Source organism: Grampus griseus (assembly GCF_964374135.1).
Source record: "Grampus griseus genome assembly, chromosome: 5".
Lineage (NCBI taxonomy): Eukaryota > Metazoa > Chordata > Mammalia > Artiodactyla > Delphinidae > Grampus > Grampus griseus.
Genome location: NC_138998.1, coordinates 19,077,311 through 19,096,521, shown reverse-complemented (window position 1 = coordinate 19,096,521; position 19,211 = coordinate 19,077,311). Strand labels below are relative to the sequence as shown.

Here is a 19,211-nt window from a genome sequence, read left to right as displayed (position 1 = left end):
GTCTTTTATTTTCAATGCCCACGGAGCTACCAAAGACAAAGATGGGGGAAGGGGGGCTTCCCTGGTGGCGCAGTGGTTGAGAGTCTGCCTGCCAATGCAGGGGAAACGGGTTCGAGCCCTGGTCTGGGAGGATCCCACATGTCGCGGAGCAACTGGGCCCGTGAGCCACAACTACTGAGCCTGCGTGTCTGGAGCCTGTGGTCCGCGACAAGAGAGGCCGCGACAATGAGAGGCCCACGCACCGCGATGAAGAGTGGCCCCCGCTCGCTACAACTAGAAAAAGCCCGCGCACAGAAACGAAGACCCAACACAGCCATAAATAAATAAATTAATTAATTAATTAAAAAAAAAAAGATGGGGGAAGGGACAGGAGCTACTTGGATAATTGAGCCAGTTGCCAGTACTTCCCTTTGTTTTTATTTATTTTTCCCCAAATTACCACTTCTGTTTTCCCACCCAAAAGCTTTGCAAACAACAGCTTTTTCTAGGTGAAAGTGTGAAATAGGGAGATGTTCCTGACACCTTTATCACGGCCTCTTCTCCCTCCCTGCTGATAGCGCCTTGCCTGCTCCATTCTCCTCACTCCCACACTGATCTGTACCACTGGCCTAATGTCTGTCAAAATTATGATAACATCAAGGTACTGGTTACCTGATAACAGCAATGCACTGGTTGATAATATCAAGATGTGACCCTTTCCAAGAGCAGGTCCATGGTGAAAGAAAACTCTTAAAGTTAGGTCAGTCTTTTAAAATCCAGTAGGCTAAAGTTATCATTTTCTCAGTTATTCAGCTGCTCCTATGCACAAGACACACTGTGCCAGCCACCTTACATACATCGTTTCAAATTCTCCATCAGACTTTCAATGTCAGTGTCAAAATGTAACTTGTTGAAAACAATAACTTAAGTTCAAAGACAGTAAATTAAATGACCAAGTTGACATATCAAATTTAAAGCCAGAATGGAATCTGAGATCTAGTCAGATACCCCCTTATCTCCACATCAAATCAATCAAAAGTTCTGCCTGTACTCATTCCCAAATGGTTTTCAAATCCATACTCTCCTCTTCCTTCCTCTGTCCCTGCCAAATTCACGTCTGCCCTACCTTTTACAGGGACAATTTCAATAGACAATTACAATTTGTCTCGTGTTCAGGGCCCTGCCTCCCACAAAGCCAAGTCCGCACGGCAAGTTGCTCTCTCTAAAGCCGGACAACTGCATTCCTCCACTTGAAGCTTTTTAGTGAGAGGCAGCCTCGTCTGGAAAGAGCATGGTCTTCAGAGGTTCAAACCCCAGCTCTACCCTAGCTCTGTGTCCTTATACAAGTTACTTAACCTCTCTGGGACTCAAATGCCTCCTCTGTAAAGTGGGGATAACAGTCACACCTACTTTCTAACGTTGTTGTAAAGACTAAATGAGCTAATATTTGGGTAATGCTCGGAAGTGGGCCTGGCCATACTAAGCACCATAGAAGCATCTTCTGTTGGGATCAGGGTGCTGTTCCAAGCACTTCATAATCTCCAACCTCTGCACTCCACCCTCTTTCTCACCCTTCAAGCACCATAAACACCAAAAACTCGCCCACTTTGGCCCTACACACCTTTTCTCAGGAGGAATGCACTTCCCTCTTTACTTGGCTCACTGCTATTTATTCTTCAAGACCCAGCTCAGGCAGTACCTCCTGGAGGAAGTCCTTCTCTGTTCATCAACTCTCATGACCCAGTTTGGGTTGCCTGTCGTGCTCCTAGAACACTTGTGCTTGCCTCTGGCATTGGTCAGCATGTTGGAAGTGCATACACGGCTCTGTCTCCCACACTGAACTTCTTGCTTCTCTTGTATTAACCTCTACAACCCTGGCACCCAGCTCTGGGCCTGGTGCTTAGTAAATGCTCATGATGGTTCACTGAGCCCTAACTCTTGTACTACATTACCCTGTTGGAACAGAGAGATTGCTATTGTGATTAGATGGCCCTACCATTACATCACACGTTACATCTCTCATGTGTCTAATTCAGGCTGTAGCTTCCTGATCCAAATAAGCCAATAAATATTGGTTGGTTCACTGCAGCCCCCTATTGGCACATAACTGACTGACCTAGAGGTAGAGAGGAAGTCAGTCACAAAACAGCCAGGTAGATTTAGACACGCCTGCAAGCTTAGCATGATGGGTAGAAAGTGAGCACTTTCTCTACACTTCCAAGGTTGGGAAATTATACTTTGTTGGGTTTCACAACTGAGTACGATTTTGAAGAACACGAATTGGAATCTTCTTAAATTACTTTAATCTGAATGCTATCTTTATAGTCCCATTCACCAAATTTCTGAAAGTCTCAGCTAGAGGAAGATAAAGAGAAGGGAATCAGGACTTGCTAAATGCCTGCATGGCCCACATGTCACAGCTGTTTCACAATCTTCACAACACTCCCAATGGAGGACTGTTAGCCCCTTTTTTAGGCGCGAGGACTGAAACTCAAAGAGTTTTAGTAATTTGCCCAAGGACATACTGCTAGAAAAATGACATGGCTAGAGATTATGCTTTCATTGGACACAAACCTTCCAGGAATTCCAGAGTTTACTGGGACATGTGGTTCTGAGGCCTGACTCAGGAGCAGGGGCAGGGGAGGGTGATGCCATATATTAGTCCATATTCCCAATTAGAGACAGATGCTGTGGCTAAATCAATTGTGAAACAACTCCAACTGGCCCCAAGATGGTAGAAGCAAATGGATTACCCAAAAGCTGCTCATTCTTTTTGCAACTCTATATATTATGTCCTAAAAAAGTGATCAGTACAATAGTTTTTTTCCCACTCCCTAATATTCAACAATTCTTAAATACATTTGCAAAAATCTCATAGGTTTATTAAGAGTCCATACTTCAGTCACGTTGAACCTCAAATTCCTTTCATTGTGTATGACACATAGTCATTTCTTAATAAATATGTGTCGGGTGAGCAAATAAACAACTGCGACTAACACTGAACTCATCTGCACAGCTTGACTTCTGGCATCCAGACATCACCCACCATGTAGCTGCTAACATGACAGTGGATTTCCGAATTAGTGAAAAGGAATTCCAGTCCATTCAGGCTGCCTTCGATCAAAATAGAATGCACTATGAGTAAGTCCTAGGCAAATATTCAAATGTGCTAGAGACTCAAAGTCTTGGAGTCTTGAAATTGAAAGGCAAGTGTAATTTTTAAATTGGGTGCCCCAAAATGAAAGCTCTATCTATGAGATAAAATTTATAGTTACTTCCAAACAGACTAGGGAGGCCTGCTTATAAAAGTGATGAGCTCAAAGTTGGCCACTCAACTTCTATCTTATGTTTGCTATGATCTGCAAGAACAACAATTACGATATCTGCCATCTCTAAAACTCAGCCCCTGGTAAGGACACAGTGCACGTGATCAGGCATGGACGGTTTGGTCACACTCGTCACCCCTGCCGGGTAATCAACCCAGAGCTCAGCACTACTAATGACTACCAGCACCACATTCTTGTATTTGAATTCTCCTGATACATAAAAGGAGACCCTAACAATGTTCATCCTTGAGTCAGAGATGTAGGAATGTAAAATACATAATAAATAAATAATTCTTTACACAAGAAATTCTTCCCCAGAGAAAGCAAAAACAATGCAGTAAAATAAGACAAATCTAAGAGGAGAGAATTCTCGAATGGCCAAAGATGCAGAAATGAGTCGCTGTGGTCCCACAGAGAAATAAAAGGAAATTGGAACTTAGCACTAACCATGGGTCATGCAGTCTAGGCCCTGGGGCAACAAATAAGAAGGGAGCCCAGAGATGAATATCACAAATCAATATACAGCATAGAAAACAAAATGTCTTTTTATACTTTAAAGTATTTAGCAATTTGATGTACTGAGGGATCCTGTACTCCCCCAGCCCTTGTCATTCCAGTATTCCCCTTTATTAAGAACCCCACCACTCAAAACTGCTAAACACCAGTTCTTTCTTTTTGACTTGCTATTTCATGCCTCTGCTACCTAACTTAGTGCTGTAACTCAAAAGGCCTTCTACTTCTGGCTCAGACAAAGATCCTATAATGTCATATGACAGAGCAGGATTTGATTGTATTTATTATATTGCTTCAATATTCCTAGTAAATATAAATACTACTGAAATGAAGGAAACACATACATAGACAAGTAAACAAAAAATATTCCTGTCTGTGGCTTAATGGCTTAAAGTCACAGGCTATTATGTGTGATTGTTTTTATCACTATCTTTGTTTTTGTTGTTGTTTCAAGAGGGCTGTAAAACAAATGTAGTAGTTAATATATGGGGAGAACATATTCAAAATTAATTTATACCAGCATTTAAACCTTTTTAATTAATATACTGATATATGTTTTTCTATGATTTTATAAATTGTACCATTAAAATTAGAAGTAGACAGTTTATAAATATACCTTCAAATCACAGAAATTAGTAGTGTGTTATGGACTGTATGCGTTTGCTGAGGTTGATATGACGTCTTGTTTCTTTCATCTAAAAGAAATCACCCCTCTACCCTATATACTCCCTGGTGACCGTGTCTCTTGAATCACTTCACAGCCAGACTTCTCAAATGTGTGCCTCAATTATTACAATCTTCACTTTACTTCATTAATATAAACCTGACCCAGATTCCTATGATCAACTAATTCTTACAAAGTATCTAGCCCAAGCTAAAATATATTTTAGTTGGCAAACTGTATAATTTGGTTTGAACAGCAGGGTAAAAATGAAGCAGTATGTTTCCTTAATATCCTGGTAATGTAGACAAGCAGCTAGTTGCTCAACACTGAGTGTCCACAGTGGAATAAATCACTGTCACAGAAGACACCCAGGCAGGGGGCTGCCATCTTTCCATTTTATCAAATAACTCACATCAGCCCTTTCTCCTCTTTGGTCCTCTCCTAGCCTGGAACAATTCTGACTCAAACAGAGGTCTAAATGCAGATCCTCGCGAGTACTGTGAAACGTTTTCACTTTGCCTTATGCCAAATACTTCCTTGCTGTCTACATCAAGAACCAAAGTGTTAAACTACCTATAAAAACGAGTTTTATCGGGGCTTCCCTGGTGGCGCAGTGGTTGAGAGTCTGCCTGCCGATGCAGGGGTGACAGGTTCGTGCCCCGGTCCAGGAGGATCCCACGTGCCGCGGAGCAGCTAGGCCCGTGAGCCATGGCCGCTGAGCCTGCGCGTCCGGAGCCTGTACTCCACAACGGGAGAGGCCACAGCAGTGAGAGGCCCACGTACCGCCAAAAAAAAAAAAAAAAAACTAGTTTTATCTAATTAGAAGATGATTTCTAGAAATTGGTCCAAATTAGCCACAGTTGTGAGAAAGCCACATAATTAGATAGTTACCTTCCTCAGAAATATAAATATGTAAAGTGATCTGTACAGACAAGAACTATTTAAAAGCTTGTCTCCAAGTACTAATTATATAGATAATTTTATCTGCATATTAATTACATGTGTTACGTGGTGTCAGTCAGTAACAGAAGAAGGTTCTAAGAACAGAAACATCTGGTTGGACCCAGACACCAGTCAGAATAAAACCACAATAAGAGGCTGGCTTGACACAATGATTTACTAAGACACCCTTCATTAGACAGTGCATATAAAACACTACTTAGTTTAAAGCAATCTGTGTGATATTTTTTTTTAATTTTCAGAAAATTAAATTACCAAGACAGATTTTATTTTAAAGCAGCATATTTGCTCCCTTTCTTTCCCTTTACATTCTTACAAAATCACAAAAGGCCAAGCCTAAAAATCAAATAATATGTATATACTAACAAACCTGAACAGACTGGTTCAATAATATCTAAAAGAATGCACATCCCTTGAACTGAGCCTTAAAGGACAGACACCATATTTAGAATCAGCAGTTGAAAACCCTAGTGTTTTTATTAATTTTTCTACATTTTAGATATTCGTATTTTAGATACATTTTAGATTATCTCTTCTTTGATCAAAAGTTAAAATTAGAAAATAAAGAGTTGTTAATGAAAGGTAATTCAGGAAACAACAACTAATATAATAGTAAAACTCAAATGATACAATTAAGTAAAATCTTATTAAGACCCACATAAGATTATGTGAGAAATGTGGAAGAGATCTATACCAAACTGATCATCAACACTTCATATTAATGTCTAATTACCTAATAATGTTCAGTCAGATAAAAATCCATATTCCAAGTATATGCATGGTTCTATCAAATAAGTATTTCAATCAAATAAATCATTCTAGTGTTTCATCCTATTCATTTTTCCTTCTGCTCCACATTTTTATATATTCCTTACCCAAGAATAAAATGGGTATTGTTAATACCTGATACAAATGTCAAAGAGATGTTGGTCATGGTGGAAAGCAGAAGAGTGTGGTAGATAAGAATGTAGATTCTGGAGTGAAGGTGTCTGAATCTAGTCCCATTTAAGCCATGCATTAGGTATTCAACATTGACAGTGCATTTAACTTCTCCATCTCATTTTCTTCATCTTTAAAATGATGTTTCATAGGGGTTTCATGAAGATTGGCTGGGACCATATAATGTTCTTTGGCTGGTTCCTTTACTACTTTTAGTAATGCAAGTGGAGGAAAGACCACTTATACATGTGCTTACATGAGCATGTGCACAGACATGCGCACACACTGTGCAACAGGGGATAACTAGAGACTATCATCAGCTGCACCTTTTCCCTCCTACTGAATAAATTAGTGTCTTAAAGTTTATTACCCAACACAGAGGTATGCCTCAAATGCTGGGGGAAATCCATGTTGATAAGTGCCAAGTATGATACAAAGTAACCCAATTAGGGAGTTACTGGAGACAAATGAGATCCTGTAGAAACCTGAAATCATGCTTTTTGAGTAGACCCTATCCTGCAGGAATGTGGGCATGGGGGAAACGCAGTCCAGACCAGCTTATAAGACACCATAACAATGACTCTGCCTCCCTGAAACATCCTTCCCCACTACAGTTACACACACACACACACACACACACATACCCCGAAGCTCATGGCAGTCACATATACTGGCACACAGTTCTCCATTCCTTCCTTTTTGTTATGGAAGTACACTTGAGTACAATATTATATTTGTTTCAGGTGGATACCATAGTGATTCAGTATTTTTACAGAAGACACTCCATTAAAAGTTACTATAAAATAATGGTTATAATTCCCTGTTCTGTACAATATATTCTTGCTGCTTATCTATTCTTATGTATATAGTAGTTTGCATCTCTTAATCCCATACCCCTATCTTTTCCCTCTCTACATCCCTCTCCCCACTATTTTGTTTTCTAAATCTGTGAGTCTGTTTCTGTTTTGCTATATATATATATTTGCTTGCTTTATTTTTTTAGATTCCACAAATAAGTGATATCATACAGTATTTCTCTTTCTCTGTTTGACTTATTTCACTAAGCATAATATTCTCTAGGTCCATCCATGTTTTTGCAAATGGCAGAATTTCATTCTTTTTTATGGCTGAGTAATATTCCATTGTATATGTATGTGTGTGTGTGTGTACACACACACACACACCACGTATTCTTTATCCATCTGTCTGTTGATGGACACCTGGGTTGCTTCCATATCTTGGCTATTGTAAATAGTGTTGCTATGAACATTCAGGTGCATGTATCTTTTCAAATTAGTGTTTTTGTTTTTTCTGGATATATACCCAGGAGTGGAATTGCTGGATCATATGGTAGTTTTATTTTCAGTTTTTTGAGGAACCTCCATACTGTTTTCCATAGTGGGGCTGCACCAATTTACATTCCCATCAACAGTGTAGGAGGGTTTCCTTTCCTCCACATTCTCGCCAACATCTGTTATTTGTAGACTTTCTGATGATGGCCATTCTGACAAGTGTGAGGTGATTTGCATTTCTCGTTGTTGTGATTTGCATTTCTCTAATAACTAGCAATGTTGAGCATCTTTTTCATGTGCCTGTTAGCCATCCATATTTCTTCTCTGAAAAAATGTCTTTTCAGGTCTTCTGTCCAATTTCTGATTGGGTTGGTTTTTTTTTTATAATTGAGTTGTATGAGCTGTTTATACATTTTGGGTATTAACCCCCTGTCGGTCATATAATTTGCAAATATTTTCTCCCATTCAGTAGGTTGTCTTTTTGTTTTCTCGATGGTTTCCTTTGCTGTGCAAAAGTTTTTAAGTTTAATTAGGTCCCATTTGTTTATTTTTGCTTCTTTTACCTAAGGAGACAGATCCAAAAAAATATTGCTACAATTTATGTCAACGACTGTTCTTCCTATGTTCTCTTGTAGGAGTTTTATGGTTTCAGGTCTTATATTTAGATCATTAATCTATTTTGAGTTTATTTTTGTATATAGAGTGAGGAAATGTTCTAATCTCACTATTTTAGATGTATCTGTCCTGTTTTCCCAGCACCACTTACTGAAGAGATGAGAATGTCTCTTCAATATATTCTTCCCTCCTTTCATATATTCTTCCCTCCTTTGTCACAGATTAATGACCATAGGTACATATATTTATTCCTGGGGTCTCTATTCTGTTCTATTGATCTATGTGTCTGTTTTTGTGCCAGTACTCTACTGTTTTGATTACTGTAGCTTTGTAGTATAGTCTGAAGTCAGAGAGAGTGATACCTCCAGCTAACCGAATCCAACAATATATATAAAGGATCATACACCATGATCAAGTGGGATTTATTCCAGAGATGCAAGGATGGTTCAATATTCACAAATCAATCAATATGATATACCACATTAACAAAAGGAAGAATAAAAAATCACATGATCATCTCAATAGATGCAGAAAAAGCATCTGACAAAATTCAACATCCATTCATGATAAAACCTCTCATCAAAGTAGGTATAAAGGGAATATATCTCAACATAAAAGCCATTTATTACAAGTCCAAGCTTGGGTTCAAGCTAGGTGAAAAGCTGAAAGCCCTTCCTCTAAATTGAGGAACAAGACACAGATGTCCACTCTTGCCACTTCTATTTAACATAGTATTGGAAGTCCTAGCCACAGCAATCAGACAAGAGTAAGAAATAAAAGTCATCCAAAGTGGAAGGGAAGAGGTAAAATTATCACTATTTGCAGATGACAAGATACTTTACATAGAAAACCCTAAAGTCTCTATCCAAAAACTATTAGAACTAATAAATGAATTCAACAAAGTTGCAGGATACAAGATTAACATGTAAAAATCTGTTGCTTTTCTATACACTAATAATGAACTATCAGAAAGAGAAAGTAAAAAAAAAAATTCTGTTTAAAATCTCATCAAAAAGAATAAAATACCAGAGAATAAACTTAACCAAGGAGGTGAAAAACCTGTATTATGAAAACTATAAAACACTGATGAAGGAAATTGAAGATGATACAAATCCCATGCTCTTGGATTAGAAGAATTAATATTGTTAAAATGGCCATACTACTCAAATCAACCTACATATTTAATGCAATCCCTATCAAAACACCCATGACATTTTTCACAGAACCTGAACAAATAATCCTAAAATTTATATGTACCCACAAAAGACCACATATTGCCAAAGCAATCTTCATTCCTTCTTTTTTACTCTCTAAAAGCAGCAGAAGGAGGGAGTCTTGAAATTGTCAACATAGGATTCATTTTGCCTCTTCTCTGAACTTACCAGCTCTCTGATCTTGGGACTCAGGCTTCCTGGAGAGCTGGTCAACTGGGCAAACCTTGCACAAGCCTCAGTAGACTAAGAAGACTATAGATCTGACAGCAATACCCAGGGATTTCACTCCTTGTGATGGAGGCACTGCTGTATGTGGTTTAGCTAGAGTACTGAAGTCATACATCTCTAAGCTCAAATCCCAACTTCTGTATTTTAGTTATATCCATGTTGGAAATCTACCTAACCTCTATAAAAATGGGAGTTATAATGGTACCCAATTAAGAGTGTTGATGTAAAGATTAAGTGAAAAATGTAAATAACATGCTGAACAGAGTGCCCGGTACATAAGAAAGACTCAGTAAACAGCCATTTCTATCATTAAATCCTCAGGGATAATTATTTATCCTTTCACCTATATTTAGGAACAATTTTTAACAAATTAAGCAAATCTTGGAGAGCTAAAATAATATCTGAGAGAAAGTAATTTGGTTTCATCTACTTCAACCTGGCTGCTGGTTAGTGGAAGGGCTCGTGAAAATAACATCTGGCCATAGTTCTTAATTTCCAGCCTTAGGCCTAATTTCTAGTCTTTATCAGCAACAATCTGTTACCATTCTGATGTCTTCATGCAGCTGCGCTTGTGGAAAGGTCTCACACGATTTTCTTTTGCTGCTGTTATCACAAGAGCTAAATTGATATGTGTAAGTCTAAAAATATTCTTAGATACAAGCTTCCTGTGACTAATTAATACTGCCGTATGCTACAAATCAACCTCTGAGACCATAAAATCTCTCTTTTCCCTGGTTCCTCTACTTCTATTAATGCAGGTGGAGCAAAAGCCACATACCCTCTTTAGAGCTTAAGACACTTAATTTTGTCTGTAGAGACAACCCAGAATATAACTTCCAAACTTCTCAGACTTCATGTGAGTTTTAGTGCAACATGCCCCACCTGATTCCAAATTTGTTGTCATAATTTTTTTCAAAGAAATCCCAGATTCATCCTAGGTCAAAAGCCAAGCATACAGTGAGTTAGATATAATATGCATAATAATGTGCTTGTCAGTGATGTTAATGGGAATCAATATTCATGAGCAGTACTTGGTCTCATGTGCTAAATAAACTCAAATTAAGAGTATACCTCATTTATGTTCTTCCTCTACACTCAATCAGTCAATCAGCAAGAACAGCACAACTCTAGATAAATGGGAAGATTGGAAGCCAGACACATGACAGATCTAAAAGACACGGTTACAGAATAAAGAAGAAACAAGGTAAACTTGATCTAAGATAGAGATGAAGGAAGAGAAAATTTCTGCGAATGAAAGATAACTGTTTTTCTTTCTCCAGTAAATGTGTATTTTATCATTCCCCCTGTCAAACAGAATCTTGATTCACGATGTACAAGAAGAGGTTGAGAAACAGTTTAATGTCAAAGAAGATATCCCAGGCAGGCACAGCTATGCAAAATACAATAACTGGGACAAGGTATAGTATAAAATGCCTGCACTTCCAAAAAGAAAAACGTCACCCTCAACATTTGTTGTCTTTTAGTTTTCTTTTATTCTAATCTCTCAAAATTGTTTTTGTTCTTAAGATTGTTGCTTGGACTGAAAAAATGGTACATAAGCATCCTAAAATGGTCTCTCGTATTAAAATTGGAACCACTGTTGAAGATAATCCACTGTATGTTCTCAAGGTAAAAGTAATTTAAGAACTACAGATTCTTACTATTGTTGAAAAATATGAATGTAAGAGTTACTTTGTGACACAACTAGCTAATTTTTAGACAATAAAAAGTCTTATTTCTTTGAAGAACATATAAGCTCTAGACATCCATTCAAGATTAGAAGTGCCAGGTGGTTTTACGTAGAACAAGAAAGTTGCTGGATAAACCACCTGACAGACACAGTGGACAAAACCAGACAAGTTTCTTATCCCATATCTTTATAACAAGAGTTTATGATGTCCCTGGTGTATAAAACAGTTTTCCATCCATTAAAATTCAGTGAAACTGTTGACTAAATGTCAGGAAGAAAATAAACTGAAGAATCATATAATCATAGGATCCCAGTACAGTAAGTGAGGCATTTCAACTCTGTGTTGATAGGGAATTCCCTTCTATGACCGAGTTGACAATTGCCATTCAGCTGCTACTGGATTTCTGTACATCCAAAGACATTGCTCCCTAAAGCATCCCCTTAATAAATGAGAAGCCCTTCCTTACCCTGATTTCCCATCCATTCATGCTCTCCAATCACTCAAAACAAATCTAAATTCTCTAAAATGACAGTTCTTCAAATATGCAGCCACTAACCCTCCTCCCCACTGCAAACACAACTACAAAATCTTTTCCACTCCAGGCTAAACATCATGTTTATGAAGTATGAAAAACAAAAGGAAATGGCAGAAACAGAAGCAACTTTAATCTTTTTCTCAGGCCAAACGATGTTAGCAACAAAATAACAATAGATTGTGATTTTTTTAAACCCTAAAAGCAACTCTGACACTAAGAAAATTTTTTGAAAAATATACTATGAAATAGATTATGAATTATGCATTTTAAGGATACATGCCATGGTCCTCCCTAAGAAAAATATGTGCATACACAGTTACTCATTCAACAGAAGACAGGTGAAAGAATCGCTCTGATACTATGAATGAGTATTTGGACAACAAGAGATCAGTGTGTAAGTTCATGTAAAATAATATATCAAATTTATTTTTTAAAAGATTGGGGAAAAGGATGAAAGAAGAAAGGCTATTTTTATGGATTGTGGCATTCATGCACGAGAATGGATCTCCCCAGCATTCTGCCAGTGGTTTGTCTATCAGGTAAATCAATTGGAACAGTCACACAATTCTCCTTTGATTGTCAAGTCTCCATCACTTCACTGAGTGGCAACACCCCTTTACAAATGAGTGCAGTTCCTCTTAACAAGAAGAGCCCACATTTGGTGCTGTCAGGAAATAAACGCTCTGGATCTTACTCATCATTGAGGTTTTTATAAAATTGACACCTTCCTTTAAACTTCTTGAACTCCAGCTGACAGTTTATAAAACTAAAAAAACAATTTTTGGCTACAATATGGTTTTTCCTATAGTTAAGTATGGGAAATCTGAAACTATCTTTATATTACAACCTACAAACTTGGCCTTTCTTCAGTGAGTTCAAAGCACAGAACATTAGTTCCTGTTTAGATATTGAATTGGCTATGCACACATTTGGAATTTTCATGCTTAAATTTCCTTTCCAAGTGAAAAATGACTCATTTTTTAAAAAAAGTAAATCCACTTTATAAGTTTGTTGTTCTTCTCATTCTATTTCTATTGTATTCTGACTCCTACTATCTTTTAACCTTCTCTTCTCTGCCAGCTTTTGCACACATCATGCTGCTGGAATATGACATCACAACTGCTTTCAGGGCAAGGATACTTTTCACTAGGAATGAATCTGCCAGTAGAACTCATTTATCCCTGCAGTTGTTTTAGTTCTTCCAGCTGAGGGCCGAGAGCTCAGCTTACTTAAGTAATAAGCTCGCTTACGTAAGCCATAAAGTAACACACAAGATAGGGCTACAAGAAATGTCTTGGCTCCAGTACAGATATACCTGGAAGAGATTTTCCAAGAATAATGAGAGATTTTAGGTAGCCATAGAAAGTCCAGATAATTAGAGAAATTTCCATCTGATGTGAGAAAACAAGTTGATTGGTCAATCTAAATGCTCTAATTTTTTTATTAACAAGGTGTTTTTCCTTTAATCCTACTTATAATTAATTCATGAATCCTCCCCAATATCTACATATTCTTATGCTTACAAATTCAATATATATTTACCGAAAGATGTGAGGAAAAGAATCTATTTGAAACAAGTTGCATTGCTAATTTTTCACTTGGCCTCTCTTCTTTCCATAAAACATATCTTGCATGCTACATTTGGAATGCTACAAGTCTTGATAATTAAATGATCCTTCAAAGAATATTTAGTTCAATTAATTTCACTAGTCTGAATAAGTGTCATTTTTTTCTGTCATATATATGGGTTATTTATCTTTATGCAGTTTAGGGGAAATACGTTTTAAATCATGTGACGGGCAAATGAACTTAAGGAGTGGTAGTCATTACAATTATAACCACAGCTTTCCACACGGTAGCTAAACTTTGTACCAATAGCTTAATTTTTTCCTACCCCTACAGGCAACCAAAACTTATGGTAAAAACAAAATTATGACCAAACTCCTGGACCGAATGAATTTTTATGTTCTTCCTGTGTTCAATGTTGATGGATATATTTGGTCATGGAGACAGGTACTGCTCTGTAGTCTCTTGTTTGCATTTAGGTAATATATTATTTACCGACTTTCATGCACATTGAGTGTTACGCATTAAGTTTAAGGTTTGGTTAATCAATTCCAGTTCAGAAAAGTATATTTTTAAAAACTCAGTTTCAACTAAGGAAAGCATGATTTCCTGGTTAAGCAGGAGTTCTTAAAATAATACGAAATTTCCGCTGCTGAAGCTAGTAATGCAGAAAAATGAAATAAAGCACTAATTATAAAGGAAATGTATATTATACAATATGGCAAAAGTATTTCTAGCTAAGAGTAAAAGTCATTTAGAGACATTCTGAACATAATGATTTCAAAACAAAATCATTGTATTCCATCAATTTGGGACAGAATCTGCAGTGGAATAATTGTATCAAAAAATAAATAAAAGAGTGACACAGATACCTGTCTTTTAAGAGAATTCTTTATACCCTGCTGTTGCTAAATAAGATTTTGAGATTTCAGACAGATACTATCACAAAAAGTTATTTTCTGAAAATTATGCTCCAACAATCACAATTTGGCCTGTATTATATCTGAATCTATAAATGGTGAAAGATGTAACGAAGGGTAAATTCAAATTATAGGTAATTTCAGAACAAAATTGATCATTTTTTAATACTCAGAATTAATCAACAGTTTTTAAAACTAACTGAATTTTTTATCAAGGCCTTAAACTATTAATATAAAAAACATTTCTGAAAATATTACAAGTTATAAGAAAATTTTTTTTTTCTTTATATAATGTGTCTCAGGTTAACTAGATAAATTTCAAATAAAGCTGTAGACACCTGCAGGGAGAATCTGAAATGATCAAATTGAAAAATGCTAACTGAGCTTGTGTAAACACTTTCATCATTCAATACTGCAGGACCGCATGTGGAGAAAAAATCGTTCCAAGAACCAACGTTCCAAATGCATTGGAACTGACCTCAATAGGAACTTTAATGTCTCATGGAACTGTGAGTAGCAGACAAGATCTCAAGGGAAATAGCTCTAAAGAGTGTTTAGACATCGAATTTAGTTAAACTACCTACTTATTCAGTAAAGATAGGTATTCCCTAAGTGTTAATTTTCTAATCTAAAAAATGAAAGATAATCATCACTACCATAGAAGTATTATGAATGTTTTGTTGAATGGGTGGAAGTAGGAGGTAGGGCTGTTTATCAAACAATCTCTTACTCAATATATCTAGCTTGCTAAAAATCAGGCACAATCCAGAAATTCTGATAATCTGAACAGAGATCTCAGGTCCCTCCTCTTCCTGACCTGATAAAATTTGAGAAATACCAGTGGTTAGAACCAACATATAGGTAGTTCTTCAGATGTGTAGTGAAAAGAAACATCTGGGGCAAAGAAAGTGAAAACGTTGCAGGAAAAAGCAATGATAAGCAGAGGCCTGCTACATCAGATGATGCTGCAGCTGCTACACAACTATTACTTTATCATTACATACATTCAAAGAGAAATTGCCACTATCCCAATTCATAAATTTCTTCTTCATCTAACTTTGTTGAAAATACCACCTCAGCATCTAATTCTATTCTGCCATAATGAATATGATAATAGCACGTATCCCTAAGTGAAAGCTGCCTACTGAAACAGGTTAAAGAAACTCAGGCTCAGGGAAGGTAACGTACAGCAGTCTCCAATGAGTTAGAGCTGAGGCTGAATTGGAACTGACTCCAGGCCCTGGGCTGCTTCTGATGCGTTATTCCTGTGACCCTGGGAAACGGAGGGAAAATAAACAAGGCTAAGAATAAGAATATTCAAGTGGGCTAACTCTGTTATACTCTTGAGTTATGCGTACAGAGTTAGTCTGCAGGGACACTGAGGCAGCCCTGTAAACCTGGGAGACTAAAATGTTAAAAACATTTTGTGAATCCCTGTCAAACGAAGTAAGGGCTGTACTGATGGGGAGCGGATTCTGATCTCATCCCTCCATGTCCTCTGCAGCTTTCCCTCACACCAAGGACCCATGTCGGGAGATCTATGGGGGCCCTGCACCAGAGTCTGAGAAAGAGACCAAAGCTGTCACTGACTTCATTCGAAGCCATCGAAAATCAATCAAGGCTTACCTTACCTTCCATTCCTACTCCCAGATGCTATTGTTTCCCTACGGATATACATCAGAACTGCCACCTAACCACGAGGAACTGGTATGTAGGAAAAGCCTGTGGTTTATGCACTGACACCACCATTGACTTTCAGTCTGTTCATCATTAACAACTTGGGTTATCTTGAAAAAATTTCACATTTGAATACCAAAGAAGAGAACTAATGAAGTCTACCTTAGAGTTAAAACCATAACCTTAGGTTAATTTTTTTCATGTGATAAAAGTACATAGGTAATAGAATCTTTTGATATGATTCTAAGATAAAGCCAGTACGAAGAAAGGTCTAGGCTACCAGAGTAGAATTCCATTACTACACAGATGTTGCCTAGTTAAATATTTACCATGGGTCATAACATAAAACCATACACAGCAAAAGCCTAAGACAATAGCAAAAACATCTGCTATTCCTGTCACCGAGACACCAGATTTAAGGAGAGCAATTGTATTTTTATCCTCCTGATCAACTTAGAAATTACATTAATTCTTTTATTAACCAAGGAAAGAAATTTTGAATGATTGTGAAGCTTCTGCACTAAAAACATACTCTCTCCAAAACTATGATCCACTAAGCATTCTTTTCCTTTCTGTGAAAACTATTTGATCATGTTAGCTTTAAAAAAAAAAATTCTGCATATGAGGGATAAATATTTTTAATTGCTCTAGAAAAAATAAAGCTGTGATTCAAATACTGCCTCACAAAATTTTTTTTAATTTTTTAGAGGCTACAATTGCCTTTCTGACTTGAATCAATTGTTTTCAGCATTCAATTCCGAGTGGGAGCAAAGATTTGAACCAGTCATTAAAACCTTCTGTTTATATACAACAAATATACAAGCAATATGTGGCCCAAAGAGCCATTTATTTAATCAATCTAGCTGAGAATTTGAACCCATGAGTTTTATTAATTTATGCAAAGGTACAGCAATGCAATTCAATCTACCCTTAGGAAAATGGTATTATGGATTAAAAAAATACAAGTATACAAAACAAACCATTCTGAGTAAAGTTAAGTGTTCTTACACAGCAACGAAATTGATTAAGAAAAAAACTTACTTTTTGGTTATATACATTATACATGTAGACTAAACAAAATCTTCACTGGAGTACAAAAATGTTAGTGACTAAACTCCATTAAAATGAATTCCAATAATCATTCCCATAGCACAAAACACTATTGTGTATTAAAGGTCATAAGCTGCCACTCAAGAAGAAAAACTCTAGTTTAAACAGAAGTACTTTAAAAAGGAGTCAAGCACCTTTCTTCCCTTGGCATACTAAAATCATATGCGGAGAAAGACATATGGTGGTACGGAACCTATGAAGACCGAGGAAGGAGGAACATGGGAGAAACTGACTTTGAGAGAGACAAATATCTGAAGCCAAAAAAAAAGAAGAATATGTTTTTTTAGAAGGAAGGTCAGAAGTCATAAGGAAGAAAAGGAGGGAGGGAGAGAGGAAAGAAGAGTGAGTATGAAGAAAGGACAGAAACACGAGCTATGATATTACTGTACATAACTGATTTCACATTTAGAAGGCCTCACAATGACAATACGTATAGCTTACTGAAAATAAATTTCTCACTCAATCATTTATTTTATTTTGATCTTCAAATGCCAAATAACCAGTAAAATCGACTTTTTTTAATCTCCAGTGAATTAACAGCATTCACATGGTATCCAGTTATCCCACTCCTACTTCCCTTTCTCTCCAGGCCAAAGTTGCAAAGATTGGCACTGATGTCCTATCAACTCAGTATGAACCCACTCCACACCTGTGGTCCAACAGCATCGACCATTTGTACATTTTTCCTATTATTTATTGTGTCACTTCCCCTAATTCTCTTTTAGAGACATTAAAGAAAGTTATACAATTTGTAAGTTAGGATTAAAACATCTTGGAACTGCTAATTTAAACTTTGGTTTTAACAGAAGATTCTGAATTATACATGAATCTAGAAGACAGATTCCACCCTTTTGGGGGGGATAAGATTTTTCTAGAAACAAGTTATACTGAACTTTTACAAGGCTACGAGGTCGACAGAAGTAATTACTACAACAAGACAAATTTACAGTTTAATTCCTTCATCATCCTATTCTCTACCACCACTACCACCACCATTTTATCCTCACAGGAACTAACAAGAATTAACTGCGGCAGAGTCAATTCTTTTTTTTTTAACCATTTAACTCAGACTGGACTCTTTCTTCCTTGGCCTTGTCCCTATGCAAGCACAGTCTTTTCCCTAGCTCCTAGGGGTAAAAGGAGTAGGCCCACAGTTTCAGCCACTCTGCTCGTGTAAAGCCAGTCTCCTGTCCCTCTCACCAGCACCTTCCTACTGTGTTCAACCAAAATCTATATGGCGGATTAAGAAAGGAGGTCACAAGGTCCTAGTTCTGCTGCTTTTGCTTTAGTGTCTGAGCACCACTTCTTAATCTTCACTATTTTTAGACTTTCTTTGTCTTTGCATTTTTTAATTATTGACATAGATTTCTTACAAGTCAGGCACTGTGCTCAGCCCTTGATTTTCACAATCTCAGTTACTCCTCACAATGTTCGATGAGGTGTGCAGTACTTGCAACTAGCTTAACTGGGATTCAATCCCAGGTTCTAACAAAACCGAGTCCGTCATCTTGACCACTGCGCATACTGCTTTCCCATTTGGTTTTTGCAGCTAAAATAACTAGGGATTTCTGTTTTCAAGCAATAGAAATAAATTCATTTAGTTTCCACCAAAGACCATTAATTCAGACCCTGGGAAGTGAGACTATTTCTCCTCAGATCCCACTGATCTTAGTTTGGAAATTCTTTAGTAAAACTCGCCTTTTCTCCAAACTGTTTCCAAGTTTAAGTTCTTAGCGCCAAACTTTACAGGAAATTCCAATGAAACTGCTCACAAAACCTTAACTTCCTAACAAAATTTAATTCCTCAAAAGCAAGGATTACACTTCAGAACTCCTCTCAGATCATACAATATCTAGTATGGGGCAGGGAACAATAACAGAATTAATTCTCATAAACTTGGCCAAAGAAAATGGTGTCCTGACTTGTCAAAAAGGTGTGAATGTGGATTGAAACCACAACAAAATTAGACTTGATTTAGCCTG

At 37.1% G+C, this 19,211-nt stretch overlaps 1 protein-coding gene across 1 annotated transcript in view; it reads left to right on the top strand.

Annotated features, from left to right (window-relative positions):
• Positions 1-19,211, top strand: part of CPA3 (carboxypeptidase A3) — a gene marked incomplete at both ends in the record, with an annotated part of 30,076 nt that overhangs the window by 301 nt on the left and 10,564 nt on the right. The window contains 9 exon segments of the mRNA XM_082655537.1: positions 2,996-3,120; positions 11,046-11,148; positions 11,258-11,359; positions 12,394-12,495; positions 13,859-13,969; positions 14,861-14,951; positions 15,947-16,149; positions 17,819-17,872; positions 17,874-17,904. Of these exon segments, the coding sequence (XP_082511663.1) occupies positions 2,996-3,120; positions 11,046-11,148; positions 11,258-11,359; positions 12,394-12,495; positions 13,859-13,969; positions 14,861-14,951; positions 15,947-16,149; positions 17,819-17,872; positions 17,874-17,904 (922 nt within the window).